A 22,272-nucleotide genomic window follows, 5' to 3' on the forward strand; every position below is an offset into this window, starting at 1 on the left:
ATTATATAAAAAAAAGTGAACATCCCAATACATTTTTAATCAAATTTTTTGAAGTTTCTCTACATTGATTTATTACTTTTTGGTTAATGCTGTATTCTTATGTAAATACACAATTGAAAACGTAAGCGAAAGAATATGCTATGAAAAAATTTGAAAAATTAAAAAGGACATTTTGCTTAAAAGAATATTTTCAAATACTACTTTGTACACGCGCCTTGCATGTTTTTTCTAAAACTTAAAATTGAGGTAGTTTTAAGAAGTTGAATTTCAGACTTCATAATAGAAATGTGAAATAATTTAATACAATTTTTTTCCTCATAGCTCTATAGTTATAGAAAAAATATTAGGTTTTTAAGTTTGGCTTTTTATGTGTTGGCATAAATATTGAGAATATTCAGTCAGGTTAATTTTTATTGAAACAAGGTTAGGTAAGCTTTCCATGCATTAATATTATAAAATAAGCAATAAGGTTAACTATTGCAGGATGTGGGTATTTAATAAACATATTAATTTTTACTGCACGATTTTGAGTGATTTTACTTCACAAAAATCATGTCTCTAATAACAAGTAATAATTTTGCTCATTAATAAAGTACTCATCTATTTATGATATTTGATAATCAATAAATATGGTAAACATACAGATTGAAATAGTAATGCTTAAAAATATTGAAAAATCAAAATAACCAAATTTTATTTAAATATTTTCTGGCGCCCAAAGATATTTTATTTACTCTTTAATGTTACTTGAAAAAAATATATATTTTGATCACGAAATTTTAAAAGTAATTTATTAGTAGACATTAACTTTCCCTTTTAATGATATTTTCAGCATCTATTAAATTATCATAATTAATTTTTTAATTAGTTTTCCATTTAAAAAAAGGGGAAATGGACGTTTTTAGTTTAAAATGGCGTAATACCTGTATTCAAGATAGTTAAAAATATATTATTAATTAATTTTATTTGATTCTTTTAAGTTTTTATTTCGTAAATATGAAGTTTATGTTATTAATATGACTTCCTTCATGACTATCACTTCAACAAATAAATTATTAATTATATTCGAGATATCAAAAATCAGTATTATTTTAATTAAAATCTGTTTTGATAATGTTCGTTCTCTGATTAATAAGTAGTTCTTGGGTCCGAGTTTTGAACTCCTCAGTCCGCCTATTATGAACACTGCGTAACATTCCGGCATTGAAACACGACATATAATTCTCACGCAACGGATTACAACATATCCAGCTAATTGCTATATTTTCGTGTAACGATTACGCATATGGCACATGTAATATTACTTTTGACGCGGTTCATCCATCTTGTCTCTTTCAAGTATGTCACGGCTTAGGGTCATGACGGCTTTCGGTCAGGGATTAATCTTGGCATTTCAATATCCATTAGATATATGTGATCGAAGTACATTCTTCTTCGATAATACTCAATCTGTATATAGGTTACCTGGACCTTCACCAAGTGGGAGAAAAGAGCATTATAACATAAGTTAGTGCTATAAAAATAGGATTTCCAAGCAATGAAACCCTAATTTCATTATTATTTTTACTTTATCGATATTAATTTATTTTTTATAATTATGTCGCAGATAATTTTCAATATATAGTTCATTATAAGTAACATAAAACTGATGTTATTAACGTTAAAGTTTCATTTTCCATCGATTGGTTATAATATCGGGTACTTGCGTATTAGCCATGTTAAAAGATCTTAGTAACCTACACTACAACCTTCATTGTTTTATTATAGACATAGTATTAAAAGATTTTTTTTAATAATAAGATCTGGGAACTATCCACTACGGAAGATGCTGAGATAAAATATCTAAAATAATTATTGGTATTATCCAGTTGAAGAAAATTATGTGTCTAGGTAAAAACAATAAGAAAAAAGGAATTAAAAAAAGATACAAGAATAAGTTATACAATTGCTTAAATGTTTATTTATAGTTTGTCGAAAACATTTTTTTTTTCGTTTCAATGATGGAATGAAAAATACAAATCAAGTTAGACACCGCACGTCAGATTATGGAGCTAAAATGTTGCATGACTAATAAGTAAGTTAAAAATAGTAAGTAATGACCAAATATAGGTTTGATTACTTACTATATAGTGTTTATTTTATTTAATATTATTTATTTGTTTTAAAATTATTTTATATTTTTGTAATTTATTCATTTATTTTTAACTCATTCATTAGTTTTTAACCTATTTATTTAGTGTCAACATTATTCCCTAATGTTATTTTATTTTAATTCGTTTCTATATTTTCAATTATTTACTACATTTTCTTATTATTTCTTTATGTGTGCTTACTGAAAGTATCAATTTTGAATTTTGAGTCCATAAATTTAATACAGAAATATGTAGTAAACTCAATATTTGTGATAAATCACCACAAAAGAGGTATGCTAGAGTAGAATGTAATGAGAGAATTAAATATATAGTATTAGTAACTAAAAAATACAAAGGACGATGAAATAAATACAAATTTAATGTAATTTAATATTAAAACAAATAATAAAGCGTTGTAAATATTGTACCAATGTCCAATGTATTTTGTTTATGTTATTTTTTTGTATTATTGGGAGAAGATAGTTGACCGTATGAAGTAGATTGGAGGAAAATAGTCCGGGTGGCGGTCAATAAAGGTTTCAAAATAGTAACAAAAAAGTATTGATTGTTGACCAACGTTTTGCCCCACTTTACAGGGCTTCGTTAAGGCTAAATGAGAAAAAAAAGATACAAACATTTTAGTATTAACAGAACATTAAAAATAAAAAACCATTCTTAAGTTTATAAAGTATATAGAAAAACTAAAATTAATCAAATATTAATAAAAACAATATGAGGAAATATACATGTTGGTAGACTGGAGGCAAGTTGTTAATAAATATAACCAAGTGTGATATAAGTTCTCATTTAGCCCTGCAAAGTGGGGTTAACAATAAATAGTTTTTTGTCACTATTTTGATACCTTTATTGATCGCAACCTGGACTATTTTCCTCCAATGTTTTTGTATTATCTTTTAAGATAGATTAGTATGTTGTGTGTTATATTTCTACCCACTGTATTTGGGCAGCATTGCTTACTATCAATTAATTTTTTTTTTTTTTTTACCTATTAATATTTAGTTTGTTTATTGTTTTATTGTTTATCGTTTTTAACGTATTTATTCATTAAATCATTTTATTTTATTAATACTATGTTTTTTTTTGTGTGTTTTTTTTTAAACTTATTTATCCGTTCAAGTGTTTCCTATAACCGGTTTTTTTTTATTATATTTTCCTTTTAATCAATGTGTTATTCTTATTCTCGTAAAATGTATCTAGTTGTTTGTTCTTGGTAGACTGATCTACTGCTGTGACTATGAATGAGGGTCTGATCTCACATTACCGTCTAATATTGAATTATTTTAGCGGGTCACTGAAGAGGATCTAGGAGGGTGAATTCCGGAGAGCGAATTTGTTGATCGGGTGAATTGAATAATTGAGCGGAAATGAGAGGGAATAATGGGAGTGAGTGAAACATTTGTGTTGGTTGTACAGACCGAAATGGATTGTAAAAGGAAGCTGTAGGGGTGAAAAAAATTGTTTATTATATCCTATTATTGTATATCTTTTTTTATAATTATACCATGTATGTGTAATATGTCCGATTACGGATTGATAAGTATGCTGTGTGAGATGGCAACCTAATGTATTTAGGCAGCATAGATGAATAAATAAAGTATTTCTCTCTTGTGTAGTATTCATTTTATAATATGAATTATATATTTTTATTATAATGGAAATTATTAATACTATTTTTTTTCTTTAGTTCATAAATTAATTTATATAAATTGGAAAATTATTGTTTATTGTCATTGAATTCATCAAGCTATTTTTTATAGTAGCAAAGTACCATAAAAGACGTTATTAATTTTCAAATTTAGATTGATTTGAGATAAGCCACTCGACGCGTTGTTATCTAATCTAAGCTTTGCATAAATATTGATATGCAAAGTATCATAGGTCACTTGGATTATATTTTCAGCACTTGTTTAGTCTTTTTGTCCCTTTAACACGTACTTTGTAGAACTGGTGAATAACGCCTTAGTTACTGATATAAAAGAAATTATTAAATAATAAAGAAAAAAAATTCCAGTGAATAACTCACAATCATCGAGTCAGGAATCATAAAAAAAGATAAAACTGTATCACATATCCACTGGATAGGAACATTTTTTAAAAATCTACTGAAAGATTAATAGTTAGTTAATTTGTTTTGAGAAATTTATATCTCAATAACCATTCGAAGTACAAATCTCTATTAGCACTCATTAAAGTTAAAGCTAAATAATTTTACTAAAAAGTAGTTTATGACCTTTACCTTCGTAAAAATAGTAGTTTTAATGATATTTCCTAAAATAAATTGATTTACAGTTGTTCGGACAATAAGTTTGAGTTTTGAAAAGCTTTATTTCAGTAACCACAGGACATACAGATGTCTGTCAGCACTCAAATTAATGCTAGTTATGTTTACTATAAAATGGTTTATAACGTTTAGCTTTGTATGAGTTGTCGTTTTTATGATATTTGACTAAATAAAATCACAAACTGTTCGTTTCAGAAATCAAAATTTCTAGTTGTTCGTATAAAATGTTTGATTTTTGAAAAAATATATCTCTAGATCACATATGTCTGCCACCACTCAAAATAAAGGAAATTTAACATACTATAAAGTAGTTTATGACACTTATCTTCGTAGGGATAGTAGTTTTTATGATATTAGCATATGAATATAAATTTGGCAAATGAAAATTTGTCCGAACAACTATGAATCAATTTATTTTAGTAAATATCAAGAAAACTACTGCTCATACGACGATAAACGTATTAATCTAATTCATACCCCATTAAACTAGCTTTAATTTGAGTGCTAACAGCTCTGGGTTTACAGTTTAGCAAATTTACTCTACTTTAAATAATGTTCTTTCAGATTTTCTATTGTTATTGGTAGTTTTAAAGATATAGAGCTCCGAATAAAAAATTAATTTTTTTTTACGTTTTTAAAAAACTGCCATTTTTTATTCACCCTACGCATACTAGGCAGACTCATCAATTTTGACTAGTAATTACACATAGTTTTAATTAAAATATTCAAAAATAACTGACTTTTTTCTCCTCTTGGGCTCTTGTACTATTAGTGGTCCGCAGACGTCTATGTCTTGGGAACCACTAAGATATAGGAAGAGTTCCTTAACATCAAAGTCCAATTACCTATTTACCCCAAATGTGGTAGATTTTAATATTCGTTTCTAAAATAGTTTAAAAAATAAATTCTTTCATTGTTAATTATAGTTTAATGCTTTACTGTCAGGGAATATAAGAGGCTGTTTCAGTTTAATTTGGATTGATCTCTTACCAAAGTATCTTGTTCCATAATAGTTTTTGTCTAAGATTTTTTTTTTTTTTTTGGCTACGCGATCCTTTTCCGTTTTTCCAAATGCCAATCACAGATCTTTCTGTTGCCAGCATTCCGTTTCTTTTAAGATTTTTTAAATGCTATAACTTCCTTGCCATTGTTCACTCTTTGGCAAAGTAGAGCATTGTAAAAAACAGTGTAATATAAGATAAATTTATTAAGTTCAAATAATTGAACGCCGTGGTTGGTTTATTTTGGTAAATTTAACTAAAAATGTATTTAAAAAAATACTAATTTATATTTAATAAATTGTGCATGAATCACCTAGAGTGGCTAGTGTTGGCTGGGTCAAGAGAATAAACGTTGTGGACTTCTCCGTGGATGTTTTTCTCCAAATGAATCATCAATTATTTCTCTGTTAGTAGGCTCGAAGTAAAATTCTTTCCTCATACATTTTAGATAAATAATATAAATGAGAGACACTCTACTCTTGATTCTTTCAAATAGAAACAAATGAAAATGAGCATAAAGACGGGTTTATACTATAAATGTTTCAAAATATCGTCATATCGATAAAGTTGGTGTGTTTAACTGTTGTAAAACTTTGATGTGTTACTAAATAAAAAAGTATTGACTTAGAAAAACACTTCTTATATACTAATTATTGACATAATTGTGAACTCTCAATAATCTCTTAACCTAACAATAACAATCAAACAAAACACTTAACACACACTGTCTATATCGTATCTTAGAAAAACCTCTCGACTGTTACCATCGATAATCGATACAAAATCACTATCGATACAAACTAATCGTCTAATGGTTCCAAACTGAAAGGATATAATGGACATCGGTATTATAAAAATACTAATATTTTATCTTCTATATTGGATACTTTAATACAGATATTAAATATTATAATATTGATATTATATCTGGGAAGGATTATGTAATAAAAATAGGAAGGAATTGGAAATTTGGGGACAGTTTTCTTGTTATGGGATGAAACGTTTGGGGAGTAAAGTGACGTAACATGGAAACGTGTAAGGTTAACCACATAACCAACATTAGAAATTAGAAATGAGAAACTCAACCATTTCCAAACGATCTTATACTTCATAAGACTATGGATTATGTTAATTATCAGTAGATTAATTATTATTTTGTGCCTTTTAAGTTCAACGATCAAACACAGAATATACCTTAAGCTTCAGTTTTAGTGTTATAGTTAGTTACTACTAAATTGTAATTCGTGGAAATACCTACTCATAGGTTTTTCATTCCTTCCAGGTTCTCATTAAAATTTTTTTCTGAGCCAATAATTTTTCCCATTTTATCACTTTTAACTTTTATTTTACATATTAATAGTTGGTTATATATCGTTGGAGGGAAAATAACTGATTCTAGTTTGATGTTTGTTAAATTTGGAAATACTGTTTGTACCAATGACGTTGATGTCACAGTACAAGAGCCGGGAAGAAAAAAAGGCAGTTATCTCACCCCAATTTTTTATTACTGTAATGAAAACTATGTATAATTAGTAGTCAAAACTGATGAGTTTGCCAAGTATAGGTAATGGGGAATAAAAAATGGCGGCTGTTTCAAAACCTTAAAAAAATTTTTCATTCGGAGCTCTATACCTTAAAAACTACCAACAACACTAGAAAATCTAAAAGAACATTATTTAAAGAATAGTAAATTAGCTGAAATATTAGCCCTAATCGAGCTATTTACGTCCAATAGTTCTCGAGATATAGCCTTTTAAAAAGCAACATTTCATAAAAATGTACTGAAATATCAGTAGTTAGTTAATTTATTTTGAGAAATCTTTATCTCAATAACCATTCGACGTACAAATGTCTATTAGCACTCAAATTAAAGCTAAATAATTGTACTATAAATTAGTTTATGACCTTTACCTTCGTAGGAATCGTAGTTTTCATGATAATTGCTAAAATAAGTTGATTTATAGTTGTTCGGAAAATAGGTTTGATTTATGAAAAACATTATTTCAGAAACAATTGGACGTACTCTGATGTCTACCAGCATTCAAATTAAAGCTAGTTAAATTTACTATAAAATAGTTTATAACGTTTATCTTTGTAGGAGTAGCAGTTTTAATGATATTTGACAAAATGTTAATTTTTAGTTGTTCGTATAAAATATTGGATTTTTGAAAAAATAGATCTCTAGATCCATAACACGCACATATGTCTGCCAGCACTCAAAATAAAGGAAATTTAACTTACTACTATATATATAGTATAAAGTAGTTCATGACACGTATCTTCGTAGGGGTAGTAGTTTTTATGATATTCGCATATGAATATAAATTTGGCAAATGAAAATTTGTCTGAACAACTATAAATCAATTTATTTTAGCAAAGTTCATGAATATACTACTCCTATGAAAATAAATTTCATAAACTACTTTATAGCTCATTAAACTAGATTTAATTTGAGTGCTAATAGACATCTATACGTCTAATGGTTTTTGATATATAGCTTTTTCAAAATAAATTTACTAACTACAGATCTTTAAGTACGTTCCATACAACATTTTTATGAAATGTTGCTTTTTAAAAAGCTATATCTCGAGAACTATTGGGCGTAAATAGCTCTATTAGGGCTTACATTTTTGAAAATTTACTCTACTTTGAATTATGCTCTCTTAGATTTTCCATTGTTGTTGGTAGTTGTAAAGCAATAGAGCTCCGAATAAAAAATCAATTATTTTCAACGTTTTGAAACAGCCGTTATTTTTTATTCCCCCTACCTATAATTGGCAAACTCATCAGTTTTGACTAGTAATTATACCTAGTTTTCAATTATGTAATCAAAAATTGGGGTGGAATAACTGCCTTTTTTCTCCTCTTGGGCTCTTGTTGGCTTTTTTTTTTTTTATAAATGATTATTTCAGTCCAAAACAAAAATTTATCAATTAGTTAGATGCTTGTAATGTCCTAGACGCAAGGGAAGCGAATAAATGAATTGGATTGATTGTTCTTTTATGTATATTTTCCCTCCCCTTTCTAGTGAGACGTAGGTCATGTCACTTGTTTGTCGTCAAAAGTTATTTGGTTATATATAATTGTATAATATAACACATTTGTATGTGAAATATATTCTCTTGGAGTAGGTTTTCCAGGAAGGACTTGAAATGAGGGTACAGGAAGTGTATTTTTAACCTTTGTGTTCCATTTCTTGTTTAAAGGTAGAGCTAAAACCTTTTCAAGGCATAGCAACTTATTCATGTGCTGGTAGCGATTTTATAATTTCTGGTTTTCCTGGTATAGCTTTTGCCATGGGTGTAAAATTAAAATATTTAGAGTATAATTGATGTATTATATTTCTCTTTATGTCATAAGTTCTATCTAAATATTTATTTGATTTTCAGGTTTTTTTTTTCATAAAGTTTATTGAGTGTTTCTTTTTTACGCTCCATTATTAATTGTTTAAAAAATAAAATAAAAGAATGTTAACAATAGTAGTAACCATGTGTGACTTAATATCTACCTAATATTATTTTTTTTTCAATTAGCATCTATATTTTACATGTAACGAAGGTTTTATAATTCTACATTTTTGAAGAATTTATATTTCACCACAAAACAAAAAATGAGTTGTATATCATAATTTTTAGAGAATAACTACAAAACCGGTATAATATTATCCTCTGTTTTTGTAACTATTGTTTTCTAACTGTTTTAAAACGTTATGATGATACCACATAAACTATTATTTAACATAGGATCAATATTATATAAATAATAAGATTATTTTTATTACTTTTTTCACCCGCTCATATGCAAGTGTTTATTTAATTTTATTAATTAATTTAATAATATTAAACTGGATGTTTTTTGATTGGGAAAAATTAGAATGGACCAATGTATCTTGGGAACCGGTGGGTCTGAATAATCTGAGATAGGAAAATTTTAAACTGTTGTTAAAAAAAAAAAAAAAAAAAAAAAAAAAAAAAAAAAAAAAAACCTTGCTTATTCAGAAGCGGACCGACAAAACATATTCATTATATTGTTTTTCAATATTTTGAGTTCAAGTTGTTCCAACTTCTGGAATATCACTGTGTAATTTGAGCAATAAAACCTCAAAAGCAATAAATTGGTTAAGTCTTCAACTCAAAATATTGTTATATAAGCAAAGACGGACTGACTAAACACTTTTGTAATGTGTAGTTGTTTCAAAACTTTCAACAGAAAGAACGAAATAATATTTAATTAGTTTTCGTAACAACGATGGGGTTAGCGGAATCTATCCTCAGCATAAAGTATGAATTGTTCCTAATTTGTGCTCTATCTTAAAAACTATTTATTTTTTTACTTTAAATACAGAGCCTGGTTTTACGTTCCAGAAAAACATACCAAGGTATTGATGGGCGCTTCGAGATCGTTGAAACCCAATATGTCTCGATCCATCGACTACCAATCGCCAGAGTTCTAAAACCTCTAATTTTTAAAAATATATTAATTAAAATAATTAAAAGTAAAAATAAATAATTAAAAGTTCCAGTGAGAATTAAGGAATCTAAATTGAGATTCATCACTTCTCCATGAAATTCCTTATTTTTTTGTACCTCATTGATCAAAATCCATACCTCCTGAGAGCGGAAATTGTGATCGATTCTACCGTATTATTGATTGCAAACGTATGATAATGTAAATAAGATGATTTGGAAAATATAGCACAAAAAAGTAAATAAAATTGAGTGGCTATGATTCTTTCAAAATAAAATAAAAATTTACTAGCGGAAACTTGTTTTTGTCACTTGATCGACTGTCCCAAACTAAGTCCAGAGCTCGCCTAAAATCAATTTAGATCATACCACCCTTTATCATCAATTAATCACCTTCATGTATCACTAATATAATGGTATATAGAATATAAACGCTCACTTGGCATTCGGCACAATCATGCACAGATATCTGACAGATACTGTTTCATCATATAACATGACTCGTGATATAAGTCATGTTTTCCAGCATTTTTAAGTTCGGCTCTAACATCCGGTCCTGTAACTCGCTTTCTGAGTCCTACCTCATTTCATCGACATTTTTTTTCTAATCTTATTTATAACAACATATGTAGTATGTGAAGAATTTAAGTAATCTTTTAAGTACTTAAAAAGTTTTTTAGATTATCTCAAATACGCTAAAATTCAGCATTGACTTACAGTAGATCATTTCTGTGACTTAACTTAAATACTGAAATGAATGAATCATAAAAATAAAAAAAGAAGATGATTAAAAGATTTACATCAGCTTTAGCGACTAAATAATTTGAGGTCATTCAATCAGAATCTTTGTGGCACTTATTCTATCAGTTGGTAGTTTATTGTATATAATTTAATCAAATTTGAACACCAGATATAATTTTTTTTTTCGCTAGCAATGGGTAGTTTCTCTACACGTCTGTAACACTCCATTTTAACTAAGATCAAATTTACTGAATGTATTATATAATATACTGTTGTAAAGATGTTTAAAAAAAAATTTCTTTTTACTAAATTTATACAATCCCTTTTTTTTGCTTCTTCTAAGCTTTATCTATTTGTTTCATTTTGTTCTATTATTTTTCTATATAAGGATAATATTTTAAATTGATATTTATTTTATAGAAAAATAAATTTTATTGAAACTTATTCATTATTCCTATTCATTACAAAGATGCCAATTTATTTGGGTTTTTTTCCTATCACATCCAGAACAATATTATCAAATAAAGTAATAAAATTTAATAAACAGTTGTATATTAGCGTGTAGATAAAAATTATATAAAAAATAAGTTCTTTAAACTCACTAGCTTATTAATTAAAGTACTTTTAATTACTGAAATAAGTAACTAATTAAGTGTAATTAGTTTATTTATTAAGTTTTTTCAAGTTTAACTGAGATGAATTGATGAACAAATATTATCATGGCCTTTTCATGATTTATTTAATATTATTTGTAATTAGTTGCACAATTTATTTATTTTGAAATTACATTCATTAATCTTTTTATTTTTTATTTTCAGGTAAGGGTGCATACTTGCATGAAATCTCCATCCAGTTGTGAGTCTATATCGTTTAAGGCACTAAATTTTTCAATGTCACGAAAAGCTCTTCGTAGTTAACCATATTTTTATGTGTATATATTTTTATATTTTCATTTCGCTTTTATATATTTGCATAAATAAAATAAATCCCATATCTAAACCATACCAAAGAATATTAAAGGAGTAAATAAATAATTTATTTTAATTATTATATTTTTTAGTTTTTTTAAGTATATTATATAATTATATAGTAATAAATTATACTAAACCGACTGAGTGCTTAACATTGCTTATTTATTTAGCCTTTAAACTATTCTTTACTTTATTTATTTAAACTGCAATAATTCTATGTTATTATTATCATATCATATGTTTTTATTTTTTTTTTATTGTTGTCCTTGTTGAAATTTATTTTTCTTATTCGTAGATAAGTCCTCTTTAGTGGTTTTTATTATTAATTTAGTTTTTTACATCAACAGTTAATTCAATGTTCAGATTTTATAAAAATTTAATGGAAGATTTTTCCATTAAATAAAGGTGGGATGTTTTTTAATTCACCACATTTATTTATTTTTTAAAACGTTCTGGCTACTCAGACGTCAGGTGAATCATATCAACTAAAAGGAGTCATATTATATGAAAACACTTGGAAATCAAAAACATTGATTAACATATTCAGTATGGTTTTTAGCGGCAATATGTTTATCTGAACATAATTCATATTAATATTGTTATATAAAATTTAACATTTCATTTATGTTTAATCAACTTATGTATGTTTTAATATGTGTACAATAAACGTTAAAATTTCATTAAATTCATTAAATCCTAATTCAGATTAACATTTTGTAATTGATGAATTACAATTTCCTTATCTAATTATGATGGTTTATATGTCTTTTTAATTACACTTAAAAAAAAAACTTACGTAATTAATGTTGGAACAAAGATATTGTAACTTAGTATCAAATTAAGTATGCTAACCAATGTATTTTATTTTTGGATTTTTTTAATATATTATGATCCTTTAATGTAATGTACCTAAAAATAACTTGATCAGCAAAAACGTAATTACTTCTAAGCAGGCATAATTTTGCGTAGTAATATTAATGTTTGTAATGTAATAGGATAAGGTAAAGTAATAAACACAATAATTATAAAAACTCTTGTATAAATACTACAAATATATGAACACACTCACTTATAATTAATAGCTAATTTGAACTGCTATATTCAGGGCTGCTAGATTCTTTGCCCTTTTAGTTTTTTTTAATTTACAAGTTTTCTAAAAAATGAAGTTTCACTTATAATAAAACAACCATTAATATGAATTATTAAATTATAAAAAAAAAAAAAATTAGAATCTTCATGTATGCATGAATAAGTTCATTCGAGGACAGAGACTAGATTCTATACTTATTGCCTTCCTACGATAAGACAATAGTTTGTATTTTACACAGTGATAAATTTACTACATAAAGAAGATATGAGAGAGGAACTGATGGATCAAGTGTAGCATAAAAATATCTTAACATCAACCAAAAAAAAGTTACATGATTGCCTTAATACTGTGATTTCAAAGTCCAAATTGTTTTTTGAAATTATAACATTTTAACATATAATATTTTTTTTCTGAATTTTTACACCAATTTTATCAAAATGTGCCTACTTGCAAGTGCTGAGATTGTATGCTTTACATTATTGTTAGTTATTGGTAACAGGATAACTGTTGATTTTATTAAAATTAACCATCAGACTCCTTCATCAAAAGTTTGATATTTTGTTAACTTTCATGACGAATATTACTTGCAAATTGACTTTACAATCCTTCTATATTAATATATTAACAAATAGTTTCTTGACAAAGAAAAATGTATCTTGTAACATTCTTTAGAACAGTATTTATATTTTTGTTTTTCTTATTTGTATAAAAAAAAAATACTGTAAGTATTTTGTTTAATGGTCTGCGCCTCTTTGGTTAAGTCAGGGGATAACTGACTTCTTAAAGTTATAATTTTAACTTTCTTTGACAAATTTTACTATTCAACAATTAATTTCAATATAAGTAAATTAATTGTAGTTAATATAGAATTGATGTGATACTCTCAACTTTGAAATATTTGGATAATGGATTCTTTGCTCTCGCCTGAATTTGAGAATGTATTGTTTTCTTTTCTTTCTTTTTTTTTTTTTTATATTACAGTATGACTAATAGTTTACAACGCTTTTAAACATCAGTTGTATTCACTTCTCTTTTTCTCCTCTTCTCATATCCTTTCCAGTACTTTATTATCATATCTGCACCCTTTTCACCAATCATGATTACAGGAGCATTGATATTTCCACTCGTTATCTGCGGCATTATGGATGCGTCTATGACTCTTAGCCCTTGTGTTCCGTAAACTCGTAGTGTAGGATCAACAACAGCATATGGATCCGTCAATGGTCCCATTTTGCATGAACCTGACATATGATAAATTGTCATCGTATATTGCCTTACATAGCAGTCCCAATATTCATCGGTGTACAAGGGTAAATGCTTGCAGTTTGGTAAAGGCTTGCTGTAGTAGCGTGCCCCAAACCTCTTCATAGCCTGGGTCTCGCCGAATGCAAGGCTAGCCTTCACTCCTTCTCTCAGCACCCTAACATCGTCCGGATGCGTCAAATAATTGTGGTAAATTAGCGGATAGTGGTATGGATTTTTACTTCTGAGCCTTATGTTCCCCCTGCTCTTCGGCCGCAACATCATAGGAAATACGCCGAATAAGTCTCTATTGTTGATTTCTTTATAGACTTCGTTATAGAATGAATCTGTGAGGCAGTGAGCACGGCGGACGTTCGATCCTCCGTCGGATGGTGTGCTTGCCGATGTAAGCATGAACTCAATATCTGGCCAGTCATCAGATTGATTTCCATACTTGGTCGTGATGAAACCTACTGTCTCGATCCCTACGCTAGATGTGAGAGGCCCGTCTCCAGAAATGGCATAACGTAGCGCTGTATTCAAGTTTACCATCCGATTCATGACCAGGCTAATCGGATAGTCTATGAGAAAGACAATCCCTCCGATGGCTATGTGGTCCATTACGTTTCCTCCGACTCCTGGTAGATCCACCAGTGGCTGTATCCCATGCTCCATCAAATGCTGGGCTGGCCCGATACCTAAAAATGGAGAATTGTTATGACAACTGTATTCAAATATATACAACAAGTAAATTTGCTGTAGGTGACATAGTGACATGATTCAAACATGTGGAGAATCTACCCATTGATAAAACTCCAATAACATTTCTAGAGGAGAAGATTTTGAGGCCATCTTCTTTTCAGACGCCTGGGAGGATTATTAGGTAATGAAGGAGAAGCCAGGTTAGAAACAAGTGGATTTGGGTGGTTGGGAAGTTTATTATGGAAAGATTGGTGTCTGGTTCTGTCCAAATCGGCAACATATGAGACATTAAGGTCCTGATGGATGACTATTTATGACAAAGTAAGGAGCATTAAGGATTTTTTACTTTTTTAAATTTTAAGAGCCTATTATTAGATTTCTTGTAGTTTGCGTTATCCGACAATGCCAGTTAAGAGTTATCTCGTAACTTTTGTGCAGCTACTATGAATTTTTTACATATTGCAAACTTGGCAAGAATGCAAAATAAACTAATAATAACATCTTGGTCACGGTCTTAAAACTGCTTTGTCAGAAAATTATTCAATTGTGCATCTTAATTTTAGTGAATATTTTATTGATGTGAATTTATAGTTTGCGTATTAAATACTTTTTAGTGATGATTGGAATATTTTTTTACTTTGAATATTTGAAATATAAAGTACTTATGGTTAATTAAATATAAAAATAAAAGCGTGCTATAATAAAAATCATTAAACCTTGAAACGAGAGTTACATTGAGGAAGTAAAAACTAAGATTATGTTCTATTTATATTATATAGCTAGAATGATTCTAGCTGGAAAAGCACAGGGTATATATGATAATATAACTAGATATATATTATCACATAAACTTTTTTACCAGATAGCATGAGGAGTTGTGCAGAATTAATCGTTCCACCCGATACAATTATCTCTTTCCTTGCCCTCACCACACGGCGATGACCATCCTTCACGAACTCCACGGCTACAGCCCTATTCGTTTGAGGATCCATTATGATCTTCGTAGCGAATGCGTTGAGGGCGGTGTGAAGGTTGGACCGAAGGCGGAACGGGTTGAGGAACGCTTTGGCAGCGCTGTTCCTCATCCCCCTTCGCATTGTGTACTGGAACATTGCAAAGCCTGTCTGTTGCTCGCCGTTTATGTCAACGATGTCGTATCCCATTTCTTCTCCTGCCTGAAGAAAGGCTAGACCTGAAAAATAATATTGTGTCAATTTCTTTTGTGAAAAATTACAGAGAATCATTAATAACGAAACTAATATCATATGTAAAATGCATTGGGTTTTTTTATAACATAAAACCGTTTATAAGGAACATATTGCAGGAATTTTAGAGTAGTTGGCTATCGGATATAGTAAACAGGAAGTAAGTTTAAACACTGTAGCTACGCGATTCTAGGATTTTTCCTCTTTTCGGACTCTTCAGTGTTGGAAATCGAATACACCTTAGTTGAAGATTAAAAACAGCACAAGAGCCCAAGAGGAGAAAAAGCAGTTATTTCACCCCAATTTTTGATTACTTAATTGAAATCTAGGTATAATTACTAGTCAAAACTGATGAGTCTGCCAAGTATAGGTAGGGATAATAACAAATGGCGTCTGTTTCAAAACATTAAAAATAATTTTTTATTCGGAGCGCTATATCTTTACACCTACCAACAACAATCTAAGAGAGCATCATTTAAATTAGAGTAAATTTGCTAAAAGCCCTAATAAGAGCTATTTACGTTCATTAGTTCTCGAGATATAGCTTTTTAAAAAGCAACATTTCATAAAAATGTTGTATAGAACGTACTGAAATATGAGTAGTTAGTAATTTATTTTGAGAAATCTATATCTCAGGAACTAACTGACGTACAGATGTCTATTAGCGCTCTAATTAAAGCTAGTTCAACGAAATATAAAATAACTTATAAACTTTACCTTCGTAGGAGTAGTAGTTTTCATGAAATTTATTAAAATAAATTGATTTATAGTTGTTCGGACAAATTTGCATTTGCCAAATTTATATTCATATGTGAATATCATAAAAACTACTACCCCTACGAACATAAACAGTATTAACTATTTTATACTAAATTTAACTAGTTTTAATTTGAGTTATGACAGACATCTGTAAGTTCTATGGTTTCTGAAATAAACTTTTTCATAAATCAAACGTATTGTCCGAACAACTATAAATCAACTTATTTTATCAAATATCATGAAAACTACGAAGGTAAAGGTCATAAACTACTTTAAAGTACAATAAACTAGCTTTAATTTGAGTGCTAATAGACATCTGTACTTCTCATAGTTCCTGAGATATAGATTTCTCAAAATAAATTAAATAACTACTCATACTTCAGTACATTTTTATGAAATGTTGCTTTTAAGGGCTAATATTTCAGCCAATTTACTCTTCTTTAAATAATGTTCTTTTAGATTTTCTAGTGTTGTTGGTAGTTTTTAAGATATAGAGCTCTGAATGAAAAATTAATGTTTTTTTAAGGTTTTGAAACAGCCGCCATTTTGTATTCCCCTTACCTATACTTTGCAGAATCATCAATTTTGACTAGTAATTATACATAGTTTTGATTAAAGTAGTCAAAAATTGGGGTGACATAACTGTTTTTTTCCCGGCTCTTGTAACAGCAACTTTTTTGATAAAATCGACTGACCGGAAGTGCCACATTATCAAATCGATTTTTTCATATTTTTCGATTTTGATTGAACTCGGTATATCTCTGTACAAATGAATGATCTTTAATGTCTGATTGGTCTAACTAGGAGAATTTTATAGGGAGGTAAGTGAAGGGGATGATGCACACACCTCTCTAGATTTTTTTCGTTTATATTTACTATTTTACTGCATACATACTATTGTTAGTGCTTATTTCTATCCAATTATTTTGTCTTGTGAAATATGTACTATAAATACATGAATATATTTAAAATTGGGGTGCACGTCGGAATCAAAAAGTCTACGCCGTCGACTTTGCGATCCTAGGGAGTACCCAAGAACTGGGCTCTAACAGGTACCCTAGAGAGCTGAATCGAGAGATTTGAAGTTCTCAGTACAATTACAGAAGTGATTTAGGATCAGAGCCTTAGCACATGGATGAGGAGAACTAACAGTGAACTGCTTGCTAATGTTGGTCGGTCAATATCTCATATGAAGGCAAGAAGGTTATGAGCAACCCAAGTGGCTGGAAGCAACCCATCAGGAAGCCTCTACACAACAATTGATGCCAGTATAGTTAGCAAGACAACATGTGGGAGGCCAAAAATCAGATGGATAAAGAGAATCGACAAAGGTAAGAGATAGCTACAGCTACATGCAGGTTAACTGGAAAGCAGAACACCAAGAAAGGCAGGCGTGGAGAAGGCCTGTTCAGACGGCCAAAGATCTACAAGATCTGTAGAGCTTACCGAAAAAAAAAATTAAATAATATAAATATTCACAAACATATGTTATACTTATGTATAATAATATTTAAAAAAAAAATCAGCAATAAAATTTTAATACTTTAAAATATAATGCATCATAATAGTGACATCTCGTTCATCGTTTTTATGACACGTGTATACTTTGTTCTGACATGAAGAAATCTTTCGAGATATCTCTAGAATCAGCATAATTTTTATTTTTATTTTTAAATTATATAATTTTTTTTCTTGAAGTATGTGGTCTTCTGAAGTCCGTTGTAATCGATTTATACAGCTTGTCACTATTTCAAAGAGGGAGCTATGGGACCATACCTTAAGAGTCCAATGTAGCTAAAACCACAATTTGGTTATTATAGAATATATATTCTTGTTAAAAATTTATAACTTGGTATCTCTTGTTCATAAAATAAAAGTTTATATTCATATTTTATAATCTTTTATATTTATTTTTTTGTGTATTTATAAAAAATAATTTCTTGCTAGTAATATAAAGTTTTATTTTAGATTGATTTAATATCATGTCATAAAAATATGTAGTTAGTAAACTACTAAAGAGAGAATAGGAGCCTCTATCAAATGACAAGAAAGCGAACAAAATCACATAATTATTCCATCATGTGGCCATTTACAGTGAACATCAGGTTTCTGGAGAAAGTAGCTGGAATAATAAACCCCATTTAATCTTAATTTTACAGATTGATGGGGTTGGAATGTCCTGAAATTCTGAAAATTTATTTTTTCTCACTTTTTAAATGTTTAGATGTGTATATATCTTTAGTGTACATAACCATCTGTGAAAGGCGGCTAATAAGACGTTTCTCTATACACTATCAGATGGTCCAGAAAACTGAAAAGATTAACTGAAATTTCAGAAAACTGAAAATAGCGGAAAAAGCTGGCCTACAAGTCTCCTACGAAAACACAGAATTTATGACAACAGAAAAAAACGCGGGAAAAAAGTAATACAAGACGAAATATAGACAGATAAGGGTGACAAAGAAATTTAAATATCTGGAAGAGATAGTATGTAATGACGGTTTGGAGAAGGATGAGGATAAAGGAGAAAATTATGAATTTGGAAAGCTAAGCTTCAGCAATATTTGCTATAAGAAGAACCTGCCGTCCAATGCAAAAATAAGACATTACAACACGGCCATAAAACCAGTAATTATATACGGAATGAAGACGACATATCTCCCTAGCCTGTAAAAATTACTGAAAATAGAGAGAAGGATACTGAGGAGAATCTGTGGACCCAAGAAAACGTCTGAAGGTTACAGGTTAAGAACCAACCAGGAAATCTACAGGAAGATAAATGACCTGGAAACCGAAATCTGAGAGTCAGAAGACTGAGATTCTACGTACACGTGATGAGAATGGACCAAAGAAGACTAAACAAGAAACTCCAGAATCCGTGAATACAAGAGCGAATGAGGATATGTGAAGCAAATGAGAGAGGAAACAAAAAAAATTGAAAATAACAAAGACTGCTGGATAGAGAACAGTACGGAAAAAAATTGAAAGAAATCAATGTTCTTGCAACAAATAAAGATAAACGGAAGGGTACTGCGTGGTCGGAGAGAGGTCTGCAAAGTGATGCAGAAATAATGAGAAGATACTGGGAGAGGAGAAAAGCAAAAATGAGAAGGGAAAAGTAGTAATATTCGCGAGGTCTTGAAAGGCCATTCCAAGAAAAAAAAATGTGAACCTCTACAGCCCATGAAACGTCAGGGGTTCAGTTCTTGGTAGAGAGATACTATTCTTAGAACAGCCGTTATGCAAGGGGTTATATTTTCATCACAAATAAAAACAAATGGATAATAAAATAAATAATAGCAAAATAAGTCAGCAATCAAGGTGTAGAAAATTAAAATTAATTGAGTAGAATAAGTCATTTTTAACACTCAAACTTGTGTACAGTATTTACATTCTGACAACCTGTTGCAATCACTGCCAGAACCCCCATATGGATGTCAAACCAAGACTCTAGGGGATTCCTGTGCTTACCTAGGAGCTCTCCCAACCTCGTCACTGTTATTAAAAGCCAGTGGAAACTATGTGAGCTTGCTAGGCACTAGGGACTTGAGTAAAGAAGCTGAACATCGGTAGAATTCCCATGGCCTCCTGAAGAACTATAGGGATGGTTTGAGCTAGTTAAAAATTGTGCTAAGTCAGGATGACTAGTAAGGTTCTGATGAAAATTTAATTATTCCTCTACGAACATAATCTTCGTTTTTTTTAATTACTTTTTTACCATTGATTTCTTACTTCCACGCTACTGGAAGTGTTCATTTGGATATTAAAAAAAAATTTTTGATTGACAATCAAACATTTTTACTCGACTTTTACATCATAGGCATAAATTTGGTTTAGTGTCTTTCTGTAGTCAAATCCTTGATCGGGTATTACAGTTACTACTGTTAATCCGATTTTGATGGAATATTTAGGTTGTTACTAGGATGGTCCTATATCAATTTTATGAAATTGCATCCATTACTTACACTTACGCTAACTTATTTTACTTGATACACCTATATTTCGGAACTGGCTCGTCCAATTTGACCAAAGTTGTGGAATCCTAGAGGATTAATGGGAAAATGGTCCAGAGTCAATTTAAAAAAATTGTACCCACTCTTTTCGCTCATTTTATTGGTTATTATCGATATTTTATTGGAAGATTAATAGTTGACCTTTTGTTATGTATTGTAGGAAAATAATCTATGTCAAGAAAGGTACAATAATAATAGAAAACTATTTATTAGTAAACCATACTAATAAATAGTTTTCTATTATTTTTGTACTTTTTTAGTGTATCTTATTGGATTTATGAGAAATTAAAAACATATTCCTTTCAAATATTTACAACAATAGTAATCCATTATTATTGAATTCACCAATAATATATATCATAATTGTAATAATTATGATTAATGCTTAATAAGTACTTAATGGTCTGTGTGTTTGAGTATGTTTATGTGAACAGCTTAATTAAAAAATGAAATAATGTCTTGGATGTTACAGTAATTTGCTCGCTGAAATTACTTTACCATTTTCTCGAAAATCGCTCTAACAATTTCGCCTAACCTTTTCATATCAATGAACAATTGGTATTGAATATCAGCAAGATCTTATTATGAATTAAATAGTTTTAGAAGGTTTAAATACCGATTTTTGAAAAAAAAAAAAAAAAAAAAAAAAAGAATTCCTCTAGCTACCATATTCACACTGGCGAGCTTTGGTTCACCATTTTTGTGATATATATTTACTTGTAGTATTTAAATAAAAAATCTCATGAAGGAAAATGTTTGCTGGATTTTTATTTTTGAAATATATTCAACATTTACTTGTTAATTATTTAAGTATTGTTTAAATAAATAAAAATTTATCCATTTTAGTCACGAAACATTTTTCATTCCTTTGTAAGTCCGACGTTTCGGCCTATTCAGCCATCCTCAAGGACAATCTATCATAAACAGCTTTTATTACATATATAATCTTTAACAATACCAAACAAATAACAATAGTAATAAATTATCATACTTTAATACAATTTTAGAACCACATCATTTAAATAAGAACTTTATGCAGGCTATTCTGCCAATGTCATTTATATCAGTCCACACATTATCCTATGAGACTTTAAAACATTAGGGAATCATATAATTTGTTAATAACCAATTCTTAGATTATATCTAATTACCTAATTAGTCAATTGTTCACATTAATGTTTTTTTTAAATTTCACAATGGAATTAGAAAAGGAAGGTAAATTAATATTTTTAGATATGTTGATAATAAGGCAAGGTAAGGATTTAATCATGGAATGGACAAAGAAAGAAACATGCAGTAATATAATATTGAATTATTATTCTTGCCACTCTTTTAATATAAAAGCTATAAGAATAACTGATGATAGTAGGTTGCATATAATTAATATGTTCCTACAAAATTTTTACCCCAAAAAATTAGTAAACAAGATTTGGGAAATTAACCTTAAAAATTTAAAAGATAAAAAAGAAAACGAAATGGTAAATAATAAAAAAAAAAATGGATTCAATTATATTATGATGTTGATGAGTACTCTTCAAGCTATAAACTCAACAATAAAATCAAAAATGATTATAGTATATTGATTAAGGTGATATGTATGAGAGGTACCAGCTGGGGTTTTTTAACTTAAAATAATTTCCTTTGTCGG

The 22,272-nt window shown here is 29.0% G+C and overlaps 2 protein-coding genes across 2 annotated transcripts in view; one reads left to right on the forward strand and one right to left on the reverse strand.

Annotated features, from left to right (window-relative positions):
* Flo2 (flotillin-2) overlaps positions 1-22,272 on the forward strand; it is a 359,128-nt gene that overhangs the window by 197,535 nt on the left and 139,321 nt on the right. The gene's annotated exons all lie outside the window — the stretch shown is intronic.
* LOC106682450 (glucose dehydrogenase [FAD, quinone]) overlaps positions 12,661-22,272 on the reverse strand; it is a 95,465-nt gene continuing 85,853 nt past the window's right edge. The window contains exons 4-5 of the mRNA XM_014423309.3: positions 15,507-15,839; positions 12,661-14,643 (exon numbers count right to left, since the gene is read on the reverse strand). Coding sequence (XP_014278795.1) covers positions 13,709-14,643; positions 15,507-15,839 — 1,268 coding nt within the window. The 3' untranslated portion in view covers positions 12,661-13,708. The remainder of the gene's footprint in view (positions 14,644-15,506; positions 15,840-22,272) is intronic.

Source organism: Halyomorpha halys, unplaced genomic scaffold (assembly GCF_000696795.3).
Source record: "Halyomorpha halys isolate HHAL.00 unplaced genomic scaffold, Hhal_1.1 Scaffold415.1, whole genome shotgun sequence".
Taxonomy (NCBI): Eukaryota; Metazoa; Arthropoda; class Insecta; order Hemiptera; family Pentatomidae; genus Halyomorpha; species Halyomorpha halys.